This window comes from Cricetulus griseus, chromosome 5, assembly GCF_003668045.3.
Source record: "Cricetulus griseus strain 17A/GY chromosome 5, alternate assembly CriGri-PICRH-1.0, whole genome shotgun sequence".
NCBI classification, from domain to species: domain Eukaryota; kingdom Metazoa; phylum Chordata; class Mammalia; order Rodentia; family Cricetidae; genus Cricetulus; species Cricetulus griseus.
The window spans coordinates 12,466,478-12,478,949 of NC_048598.1; the positions used below are offsets into that span (position 1 = coordinate 12,466,478).

The window sequence follows — 12,472 nt, forward strand, 5'->3', positions numbered from 1 at the left end:
GCTGGGAATTGAACTCAGGACCTCTGGAAGAGCAGCCATACTTATTGTTGTGACAAATCTGTCAAGAGCAGATTGTCCAGTGACATCTTCTGTGAAACTAACCTGCACATCACCTCTTAGATGGCTGCTAGAGGGTCAGTCCCCAAAGTTGTCTCAATTCTATGTCTCTGAATAACAGAACGGTCTGTCCATTTCATGTCTTGTTAGGCCAGAAGAAGCAAATTTGGGTTAGGTAGAAATAGTTAAACAATTTACTAAGGCTTGCCTTCTAAGAAATAGAATTGAAAGTGTGGAAGCAGGCCATGTGGTGGAGGGACCCTGGGGGGATGGTGTTCCCTGTTGAGTAAGCACAAGGGTTTGGGTTTGACCCCTGGACACATGCGAACAAGCCAAGCATGTTGATGAGTTCCAGGCCACTAAGGCATTGTTTCACAAAGGGGGACAAGGACACTGGGACAGATGGTTATCAACCTGTGCTTGTAGAATAATACCCAATACTGTTCTCTGGTCATGCACATAGATACAAAAGAGCTGTATTTCATGATGGTCTTAAAAGTTTTATCAGAACAAGAATCTTCTTAGCTGTCCTTTTATCTGTTTGTTTCCTGGTGCTTTCTCTTGATACTTCAGGACATTTTAGAAGAAATGAGAAAAGAACTAGCGAAGCTGAAGGAGGAGCTTATTGATGGTAAGTACCTGGCATGCTGGCCCCTCTCACACTCTTCAGAGTGGCTCAGCTGTGCTTAGTTTGTTGGGAAGGCGCTGTCCTCTTAGGATGTAAATTATTTGTAAAAATGAAGATAAACAAGGTTTCTAAGTGTCAAGTGTAGTATTTGGTGGAAACCAATCAGGCATATTTTTCTCTAAGACTCCTCTCCTCATCCATTCCACTGTACACTCCTTGTTTTGGAGCCCACAGGAAGAACTAGAGTCTTTGTCTTGTATACACAAGGGAGAGGGTAGGTAAATATAATCACACATGATTAGAATCTCTGTGGTATTAAAGATCTATAAATGAAGACAGAGTTTGAATACAAACCTTTAGATTTCTCAGGAACACATCATTCATCTATCTTCCCCATGTATTGACATTGGAAACCATTTCTTCCCTGTTACAGCAATCAGGCAGGAGTTGAGCAAGCCGAACACTGCATAGAGAAGCAAACTGAGGAGAGACAAGACTTGAATCTGGAGAAAAACAAAAATTCCTACAAACAACTCTTAACAACCCCCTACGATTTTTAAGCTGTAAGAAGAAAATGGACACACAGTCAGGAGGGAAAAAGCACCAACCTCAGAAAGCCTTCAGACACAGCGACTCTGGCAATCAGCCACTCCCTCCCTCCCGGTGGTGTGCTGCTCTTGACCTGACCTTTACCCCAGGATGAAGAACTATGTCTGAGTTCCCTAGCAGTACTAAACCCGCCAGGCAAGAAATATTTTCATGTCTAGATGAAACTGCACGTTTTCCACAACCCATTGCTAAAATAAAGAAGAAAAAGGCTTAGGAGGTTTTTTCAGAGGGCGCTAATGATGAAGAATTTAGCAAGTTCGGCTGTTGCATTGTAAACGTTTCTCTCAGGTTTGTCTTCCTGTCATTTGATATTCCGTGAATAGCTAAGATCATAAAATATGGAACAGATGGAATTGTTTGTGCTTTCAAAGGGTGGTATTTATAAGAAAGGTCCTAAAATGTTTAGTCCCATTTGAGGAATTTTAGAATGATAGGAAGTCTTTCGGGTTAGCCTTCATGCAATTTTGTAGTTTAAAACAAAATCCGTCCGGAATTTAAAGATTTAGATGCCTTCCTAAATTGTTACAATGCTTTACCAAATCTATGACTTCTACATAACAAACAGTTGTCAAATGTAAACCATTCTATTATAGATTTACCGTAGGTTTTCAACCTTTTTTAGACTTATGCATGCGGACATTTTTATAATGTAATTACAATCACCACAAAGTTAGCTTTTTTAATTACAGACAGTAATGCATGTCACACTAATGTGTAGTGGCCTTCTCAAGGCCTAGTCCCAGGGAAACCATTTTGTAGAATACAGGGAAGAGGGAGGAAGGGGAGGAATAATTTTTTTATTTAAAGTTAATTCTGCACTATCTTTTTTCCCCTCAATTATCTGCATGAGTTATAATGAGAAATATTTTGTGACTTTAATCGGTAAACATGTTAACAAAACCAAGTACTTAACCTCTTACACCATGTCTTCAGCTGTTTGTATTTTAACCAGCAATCTCAATGGTCTGAAGCATGACTCTGAGCTTCCCATGAATCACACATCTCACTGTGGAACTCTGAAAGTTTGGTCACAGAATTTTGTTGTTACTATCACTCGGTCCCTGCAGTGCTGCAGGTGTGTGGGTACATGCTCCTGACTGTGAAGCTGCTCTTGACCTTTGTTGTACTAAAATACGAGAAATATCAATGGTGGCAGCAATTAGGGTCACAGAAATCGCCAGATAAAGGGACACCAATGGAGAGTTCTGCAGTTTTCTTTTAATAAAACTGAAGTAAGATTTAGGTGGTAGGAAGAGTCTGATACTGTTAGACCCTGAGTGGGTGTTTTGTGTGTGTGTGTGTGCATGAGAGTGTGCGTGTGCAAGCGTGTATGCATGATGGTTGTGTCCCACCCCTTTATGTTATAATTGGCAAGATTAAAATAAAGAAGAAATCCTAATGTTAGCTTTTTGGAAAATCTAGGAAAACAGAAATTCTCCAGTCTCTCCATCATGATTTACGCTTGAGTTATTAATGTGCCATACTTGCTTTGGAATCTTTGGTTATCAAAACTTTTACTTAAAAAAAAAAAAAAAGAAATCACTTTCATTTGCTTTCTGGATTTCATACATCTTAGATGTAAAACAAAGCTTGATGCCAGCATTGTTTTCTAAACACTGTAATTTGCAGTCATTACACTACAGAGAAGTCGAATGAGGATTTTTTTCCTTGTTAACAGTTTGTTTCTGTAGAAACTTCATTTTTAGATTAAACTGTGAGGGATGAGCTATCATAGTTCAAATATACAGCTCTTTTTCTACGCATTATTCATTGTCATGCAGTAGTAGTAAAGGCGTTACAGATATGGCTGGCTTCTGAGATGTTCTCTAAGGGAAATAGGCTTTTCATTTACTGTTAAACTTTTCATTATGCAGCTCCTTCGATAATGTAGATGTGTGCATCCCTTACAGATCTGATCAAAAATCACTTTTGATTTTGTTGCTGAAGTTAAATATCGTTAGTAGGTAGAGTACTGGGTATAAGTGGTCCAAAGTGAGGCAGAAGAATACTAAAGTCAAATGCTAAGTCCTAAAAGAAACTGGTTTATGCACTAAACGTTTTGTGCCTTGGTCTAATACTTAACACAATGTCTGTGTAAAATGATAAAAAAAAAAAAGAACCAGTGTTGATTCATGCTATATCGCTATATCCTCCATAATATTGCATTATCCACATGGCTAAACGTGTTCCTTCCTAGAAGCTTATTGAACTATTCTATGCGTTCATTGTCACACACGACAGTCTTGCCATTATTAGAGATTTCGGTGATTAAAATGGGAAACAGAAGCTTAGGTTGTTTTCCCACAACCGTCCCTTGGAACCATATGATGATGATGGGTTTTTGCTTTTGTGTGTTGAATGTCTTCAGCTGAGTGCAGTTTAGGGATGCTTTCTAGCTACAGGAAAGCACTGCTCTCCTCAACACTGTGATCTGCCCTGCGACAACCCTGTACAACACACTCTGTGAATGGCTAGCAAGTCAATAGCAAACAAACTGAATGTATAACCCTTAGTGCTGGTGCTGAAGTCTCTAAAGAATAGTTGTCATGACCTCAGAGTTCATTTAAAAATTTACAAGCATAACGTGTCCATCAGAACTAAAGATGAAACACTGATGAATGTAGAATCCTCATGCTGCAGGTGTGTTTCCTATTTAGGTTTTTCAGTTCTCTGCTGTTTTTACCATAACTGTTTGATTTAAATTTCCTACACACTAACTTCATTTGTGCGATTGAAATAAAATCTCAGTATATACATCTTTCTTGTTTGTGACACTTAGATGATCTTCTGAAATAGTGTGTCAATTCCAAACCAAGTCATACTGGGTGTCAAATGAGCACCTAATGCAGCCCAGGGCTTCACTGTTACAGTTTACACGTCACGTCACTGTTCCTTAAGATTGCATCAAAGTCAGGAATAGTAAATAACATAAAGGGAATATGTAACAATCTATCTGCCTCTTATTTTGAAGTAAGTGCTGTGTGTTCCTTTTATCTCATTTTCTTACCACACCTTGACAGTGTTTTTTATAGTCAAGATGGTGAAAAATGTTTCACTCCATTTTTTGTTCTATAACATGATCATATATTTCACCTCTTACACAGTTCATGTTTGTTTTTATGATTTGCAGATTAAAAGATATTGCCAAGTAATTAACTTTAAATGTATAGTCTGTACCATGTGGTGTTTTCTACATCACGCTCATCTCTTTAAATTGGCTGAATGTATATAAGCCTCAGCATTTTTATCATCTATTATAAAGTATCTTTCCTGAGTTCCAGTTTGAAACTGTAATTTCTTCATTAGAAGTACAATAATCTTGTATATTTTTTCTTCCTTTACCAGACCCCAGCCTTTATCCTAAGCTGCCCTCCATCTTTGTGGACTACATGTTCCTGGCATTAGTTTGCATTTGCTGCTATTACGTAGCCCAGTGTTGTGAAAACACCAGCTGATTTTTCTTTTGTGTCCTAACTCATATTCCTGCTTTATCTACACATTAGTCACTCAAGAATGAATTAAGCAGCAGATGCTAAGCTTTTCAATTTGCCTGGCTAAAATTACTGTCTCATAAGTTATGTTCATCTTTTCAGGGTTGCTATGAAGAACTCATGCTGTTAGGCACAGGGCCTATGAAGGTGCGCTGTAGGACCCATATTTTCTTCATGTGGCCATGAAAATTGTTTAAGCCATTTACCATGCTCTCTATTCCTGTGAACATACCTGTAATCCAGCATTCTGGAGACAGAAACAGGAGGAGTGTGAGTTTGAGGTCAGGCTGGGCTGCATAGAGAGACTTTGTCTAAAACAAATTCATAAAGTCCTGTGGGTTGTAGCATGAAAATGATGTCATGTAAGGCAGAGTGCAAAGGGAGTGCCTGTGCCTTCATCAAGCTGTAAGAAAACCCACTTTCCTAAAGACATTGTGGTTTTCACTTCCAAACTCTGACTTGTTCCTGGTAGTGCCAGTTTTGTTTCTAATAGAATTGGTACTTGATCATCTCCCCAGAGCTCTGAGAAATAGAAAAGGATCCTAAGAGTTTACTGAAATTGATACCTCTGACATTTTTGGTGAGAGCCATTTACTGTTTTATAAGTTCAGTCCTGTATTTTAAGGAGTCTGACTGCACAATTACTCTGGTCAGTACTTTAGATGAAGATCATGGAGAACATGTACTTACAGGAATTGTTTTTTGTTGAACATACATCCTTTTGACCAAGAAGCAAAAATTAGTGATCTCTCAAGAAAAGCCATTTATTTATGCCGAATATTCTTGGAGGTAGGGGGCTTTCTCTGTGATACAGGCTTTCTCTATTCCCAACACCAAAAGGCTGTGGATTAAATCTCATTCCCTCGTGTTTACCTTGATGGTGTTTTGAAGTACCAAGGTTCTTTTTAACATGTCTTTGTGTGAGTGACCGTGCACATGTATGTGCATGTAGAGACCGGCGTTGAACCTCGCCACCCATTTCCTTTGAGACAGGGTCTCTCATAGGCCTACAGCTCACAAATTCAGTTGCCTGGCTGGCTGTGAGTCCTGGGCATCCTCCTGTCTCTGCCTCCTAGTGCTGGGCTTACTAATTTGTACCACCGTACCCAGCGTTTGTACATGGGTTCTAGGATCTGGCTCTGGCCCTTGTGCTAGCTTGGGAAGCACTTTTCCAATTTAGCTTAGTTTCTAATCCCACCCTCTTGTTTTCTTTCTATTTTAATGTTGGAAAAGGGAAACATTCAAAATTTTAAAATCTAAAGGTTGTTTAGTTGATTAGAAAAGATGGTATAGTAAGTTTATAGAGAAACAGACACATAGATAACCTGTTGGTAGAATACTAATGAATAGTCAACTCACACAAGGAAAATTGGACTTTTTGATAAAAATGAATTTGAAAACTTGAAATATGAACTGTGTTAATTTGTAAAGCCACAGTCACTGAAGGGTAAGAAGAATTTGCTACAGTCGTTGATCGTATCTGTTGAAATCTAAAGATGTGGGTGCAGGTGAGGAGCAGGGGGTTGGGAAGAAGCTTTTCCCTTCGTAAGAGACGCTGTCTGTTGTGTCAGCTCACTAAAATGTCAGAGCTATGCACTCCAGACTCCCTGTAGGTCTCCCATGCTTGCTTATTAACGTATAGACTAGATAATAGCCGAAGTCTCAGTTAAGTGTTTGGACCAGAGGTCTATCCCGGTACCCTGGTTTGCAGCTCACCAGGTACTGCAATAGCACACAGCCTTTAGAAGCTTCTGGTGCAGGACCCTAGGATTCCTGAATAATGGAAGACCTTGGTCAGGAGCCCAAGTGAGAACTGAGAGGTAGCAGAACAGATGACTGACTTACAGTAGGAAACTCAAGTGTACCACTGAGCTCATCACTAAATTCAGCCTTTTCTAAACATAAATTCAGCTGCAAGATAATAGGGCTTTCTGTTTTAATAACAAATAGAAATGCTCATGTGTTCATTAAAGAACTATTGGTAAGTGACAATCTCTGTTTACTGTTCAGTGAATCTGGTTTAACTGTTTTCCTTTTGACTCCAGGAAGTAGATAATAGACTCCTTAAAAAAAAACGTTGCCAGTTGAATTCAGGGTGGTTCTTCCAAGTAGGTTTAGAATATATACACAGGCAGGCCAGTCAGCGCAAAGGAAATGGTACTCCAACGAAAAGACATGTGCTTATTATATTGTAGCACTGAAAAAAAAATGAAAATGTAGTCTCTTGTAATCCTGAAGTAAATGTGACACAGAAACCTTTTTTTAAATTTGGTACCTAAAAGCATCTGAAATTCAGTGTTCTTTAGTCAGCTTATCTACACGGTTTTTTCGATGCTTCGTATGGTGTTCTGTGAAAGGCTTCAAAGAATTTCTGTTTTGATGATTTTCAGCTTGTTCTCAGTGAGATGTACCAGCAGAAGATTGTCACTCCACTGCCAGGGTGAACTTTGATGCAGACATGTTTTGGCATTTGGTATTCTAACTTGTGGAGTTTCCCCCAAATATTTTCACCCTCAAGTCTGAGGCCTGTCTGCCCTAGGGGATTGTCTTACACCGTTATAATCATAGCCCTACCTGATGCCAAAGTCACCCAGCCTCCATTGTGTATCTGGAGAAATCCGAACTGAGCTGGCTTAGCCCTTTAACCGGCATTGCACAGTGCCTGGGAGAACTATCTCAGAAATGGGGAAGGCATTGATATTTTAAAGAAAACCATGTTAAAAAATCTAGATATAGTTTCTAGTTTCCCCTGGGTGGGGATGGGGCAATTTCAGAAGTTTGTTTACTTATCCTAGACACCTTTCACTTGCTGACGATGTTCGGGCACATGTGGTCCCTGTGAGACAGGCACTACTCTCAGGTGTGTGCTGTATTTCCATGCTCTGCTTTGCTGTGACTATGAACGCTGAGGCAGGTGTTGAGTTGGGACCCCATGTGCCATATTGCTTGTCTGTCAGGTTCCTTCTACCTCTGAGATTTAATTGAGTTTCTTCATTTACCTATCCTCTGTAGTTGTGGTTGGTTTGTTATTTGACCCAAGAAACTGGATTTTTTTTTTCCTATGCCTGTGGATGTTTTGCCTGCATGTATATCTGTGCACCACATATGGTGCCTTTGGAGGTCAAAAGAGGGCATCCGATCTCCTGGAATCTCCTGGAGTTACAGACAGTTGTGAGCTACCCTTTTGATGCTGGGGCTTCAAAAAGGTTAACTTCTGAGCCATCTCTTCAACCCTCTGCTCTCATCTTAAAGAGCAGCCTTCGAATGTTTAAAAATACTAGATTATCTTCAGTGAAAAACACACATCCAATTTATGAATAAGGAAGTGTCGATAGATGGCTATATTGAGGTCAGAAGTGTTCTGTTAGGCATTGGTGATTGTTGGTCCATTCTGCATCATTTGTGTGCTTTCATAAGCTGAAACACTGGGGACAGCTTGGTGGCTTCAGTAGAGGAATATGCCATCAGAAAGACCAGTGTTCTTTACTGATGTCATGGGGTGGCTGTCAGTGGCAGAAAGCTCTTGTGTGCTCTTCTCATGCTTTGTGACCTGTTTCTGAGCTAGCTGGCTACTTAGCTGGGAGGCTGGCAGCCTAGCCCTCCTTTTTTCCTGGAGGGAACGTACCTCAGCAGTGCTTGTGAATGTTTGTGTCCTGTGAGCCAGCTGTGTCAGCTTGAAACAAAAGAATGACACTACACTTCCCTCTCCGCTCTTTTTATTATGTAAAGTACATTCCTTCCTAGCTTCTTGTTTTGGGGCTTTACAGAAATTACAGGCCAGGTGCCCCCTTGACACTGTTTAAGGGTTCTGATCTCTTGCTTGCTTTTTAAGAGAGGTGACTGAAGTGTGGCATCTTGTCTTCCTGTGGCGCTTCTGCTCTGATTCTTGGTTTATGTGTTGGCATTCATTCCTCAGTGGCAAGACTTGCGTTTCCTGATGTATGTATTTGGTGGGAAGGGTCGAGTTACTGTCATACGTGAGAGCAAGTTAGGGTAGAGTTTTCTTAGTTCTGTCTTGAGACATCTGTGGTCGGTAGGAAGCATCTCTGTAGTACATGTTTATAATATGGGAGAGCTTTTGAGGAAGCCTTTCTGCGGTCTGTAATCTAAACACCCGCTGAATCTCTAGTGTCCCCCATTGGCAGATAAAAGGCTGCTGCATCTGTGCGTTATCCAGAACAGAAAGAACTTCAGAAAGTTGCCTGGGGGTTCCAGCTGGCTCTCGGGGCCTGACCCACGAGAGAAGGTTTAGGTCCTCTGCCTGATGCAAGCCAGCTGCTTCCTTTGTGCTTTCTGGTTTTTGTTTTGGGCTTTTGTTTGTTTGTTTGTTTTTTTTTTTTTTTTTTTTTTTTTTTTTGAGGCAGGGTTTCTCTGTGGCTTTGGAGGCTGTCCTGGAACTAGCTCTTGTAGACCGGGCTGGTCTCGAACTCAGAGATCCGCCTGCCTCTGCCTCCCAAGTGCTGGGATTAAAGGCTTGCACCACCACCACCGCCCAGCCCTTTGTGCTTTCTGGTAAGCCTCTGGGAGTCAGTGAGTGGGCCCAAGTGTAGCGTGAAAGCCACTTCTGGTGTTGTTTTTCTTTCTTTCCCACCCCCCTTCCCTTGGGGAGTTAGGGAGTCTTTTTGGCTAAAGAACCAGATTTAGATGCTTACATGCCTTTTCCTTCTCAGACCTCAAGTTAATAAACCAAAAACATAACTAGAACAGCACAGTGGACGAAAATGTAAGGGGCAGTCTTAGAGATGAGGTGGACAATCAGAGCCTGTGACTTTTCTTATAGAACACACTGAGCTTCTGGTCTTATGTCTTCTTGCTTTGCTGCAAATGTTAGAAATAGGCACTTGTCCTTAAAAGATGGCCAGAGCCGTTCCCCTTGATAAACGATGATAAGCATTTGCAGCCTGTGAATGGGGACTTTTCTAATCTAAAGTCATGTGTGGAGGCAGCATGACTGCAGAAGTTAAGTGGACACCTTGATGGAAGAGTTTTAATTCTAAATCATTTGCTAGCTGGAACCTTGTGTGTCTTACCTCAGTGAATCATGTGGATTATAGGCCTTGCTGAAATTCAGGAGAAATGAAACTGGCCATCACTTACTGTAAATTCTATAGCTTACTGTAAGACTTGGCTTGATTGACTGAAAATGTTCGAAAGTCTGTATGAAACATGATTTCATCATCAGGAAACACCATCATCCAAGCTTGGCACGTGCTTTAAGAAGGGGAAGTAGAAGAGAGGGTAAGAACACAAGATGGTTGGCTTGGTGGGACTAGGCAGCACCTGAGTTTGGCACCAAAGTTACCAGTGATTTAATGTGGAGGACCACTTTTGATCCACCCTAGGAAGACTTGCCAGAAAGTAGCAGTTCCTGCTACACATTACAGTGCCTTCCAATAATGTTCTGTGTGAATTGCATGCAATTTCATGTAACCCTGAAGTGTAACATGTATGTGCATGACCTGTCCAGAATGTGCAAAGCTAGGACTCAGCAGAAAGGGCCGAGCCCCATTGCTGACGGGTCAACAGGCTGCCGGAGTTGGACTTGTGACTTTTGGCTTTCAGCCTTGGACCCCAGGGTTTGCACTAATGGCTTTGTCATCCAATCAGATCTGTCTCCCCTTCGGCTTCCTCTCCTACTTTGCAGCTTTGCTGATTTTAACTGCTTCATTCTTCTGCTTCTTGGTATCTTTCTTTTGAAATAAAAAGACACAATACCTAATTAAAAAGAGATTTGTATTCATTTTGCCAGTTGCTCTTTGTTTTTACCTATTATGTCACATACAAAAGAGTTTTGTGTCCCATTTCCATGATTGTGATTCAGAAATTGTTCTACACTTAGTTCTTAATCTGATAATGGCTCGCCCACCCTTCTGCACTCCTAACAGTGTTGATGGAAACCTGGTGATATATTCATTTAGTGCAAATTATGGGGCCTAAATGTAAATAAATGGCTTCAGTGGGAAAAAAGGTCCAAGCACCTTTCTATGAAAATAACTGTATTTCTTTCCTTATTTACCAACCTGATTTCTTTGCTGGGAGAAAATTCTTAATTCAGCTCAAAAGGAGGAAAGTTTGTCTTGACTGCGGTCTCAGTCAGCAGTCACGTGACCCTTTGCTTTGGTCTTGTGCATCATGGCAGAGGGGGGCTGCTATCACCTTGGAGGGACACACACTGCACAACCTAACTTTCACTAGGCCCCAAGTCCCCAAACAAAGCCTTTGTAGGGGCACTCCAGGTCCAAACTGACGAGGAGCACTCCTGAAGGAGCACCCCTGCACACAGCGTGGGGACTAAGAGTTCGCTTTGTCCCTATCAGCAGTAGTGGCCCTCAGCTTTTGCACTTTTTCTTTCTGGACTAAATCCCCATCATCACACAAGAAGAAGCGAATATCCAGTAAGTAATACACTTGCTGTCCCATGGCTGCTACAGAGGAAGGCAGTATGCTTAAAGTGGGCATGTGAACCAAGCTATGGAGCTTTTTCTTTTACTGTGGAGAGTTGGAGTCTTTAGAAATCAGCCTGTCATGGTTTCTGTGATTGCAGTGTGCTAAGGAGTACCTGTCTGGGGATGACTGCTGCAGACAACCCAGTCTGGCAGGACAGGATCACAGTTGTTGAGATGGCTTCACTTATTCTCAGCCCCCTTGGGGAGTGTGTGTGTAACTCAGACCATGATTGTGGTGATATCTTTCTTACACAAATAAAGCCTGACTAGGGGTCAGAGAATGGAGCTTGTCACTAGGTAACCATAGAGGTCTGGAGGTCTGTACAGACAGACAGGAAGTGATGTAGCTGGGCAGAAACAGGATATAAGCAGGAGAAACAGGAAATCGCTCTCTGCTGCGACGCTTAGGAAGTAAGGTGGCGGTAGCTGTGGCTTGCTCCCTTCTCTCTGATCTCTCAACATTTCCCTATATATCTGACTCTGGCCTTTTATTATCTAGACCAGTTAAGAACTCCTTTTACATATGATCCTCCTTCCTCAGCCTCCCAAGTGCTGATAGGTACCTGCCATACCCAGCTTGAAGATCTCTCATCCTGAGAACTGGAGAGATGGCTCCGCAGCGAAAGGGTACCCAGGGTGAGTTCCCAGTGCCTACATGGTGGCTTACAAATATCTGTAACTCCAGTTCCGGGGATCCGACCCCCTCTTCTTAGCTCCACCAGCATCAGGCACATACATGGTGCATGTACATACACGCAAGCAAAATGCTTATGAAATTAAGAAACCAAAGGAAAAATGGACATCACTCCAGGTGTGGCATTGATAAGGTAATTGGATGGACGTTGCTATAAGTCACACAATACACACAGTTGAGTTTTAAAGCCAGGAAGCTCCGTTTGTGACATGAGACAATATTAGCTTTTCATAGCTCTGCCCCTGAGTCTAGAACCTTTGGGATCTAACCTAAGAGATTTCACCCTGCTGGGACTCTGGGAAAGATATGTCCCCACTGACAGGAGTTTTCAGCCAGAACTTCCACAAGTGGGTGAGACTTCTCACCATTGTGTTTTGGCCCTCTTTCAGTTGGAATAAAACAGAAAACTGGCTGCACACAGCTCACTAAATGTATGCGTAACCAGCACACAGGTAAAGAAAGATCCTTGCTGGGACTATGGGAGCCCCCTCATGTTCTTTCCATAGCTTACAGCCACCATAACCTCTCTTGGCTCCTCCACACTTAG

The 12,472-nt window shown here is 41.6% G+C and overlaps 1 protein-coding gene across 1 annotated transcript in view; it reads left to right on the plus strand.

The window, feature by feature from the left end:
- The window catches only part of Enah (ENAH actin regulator), a 109,824-nt gene extending 105,769 nt beyond the window's left edge, over window positions 1–4,055 (plus strand). The window contains 2 exon segments of the mRNA XM_027418801.2: window positions 631–688; window positions 1,119–4,055. Coding sequence (XP_027274602.1) covers window positions 631–688; window positions 1,119–1,156 — 96 coding nt within the window. The 3' untranslated portion in view covers window positions 1,157–4,055.
- Window positions 4,056–12,472: the final 8,417 nt, after the last annotated feature.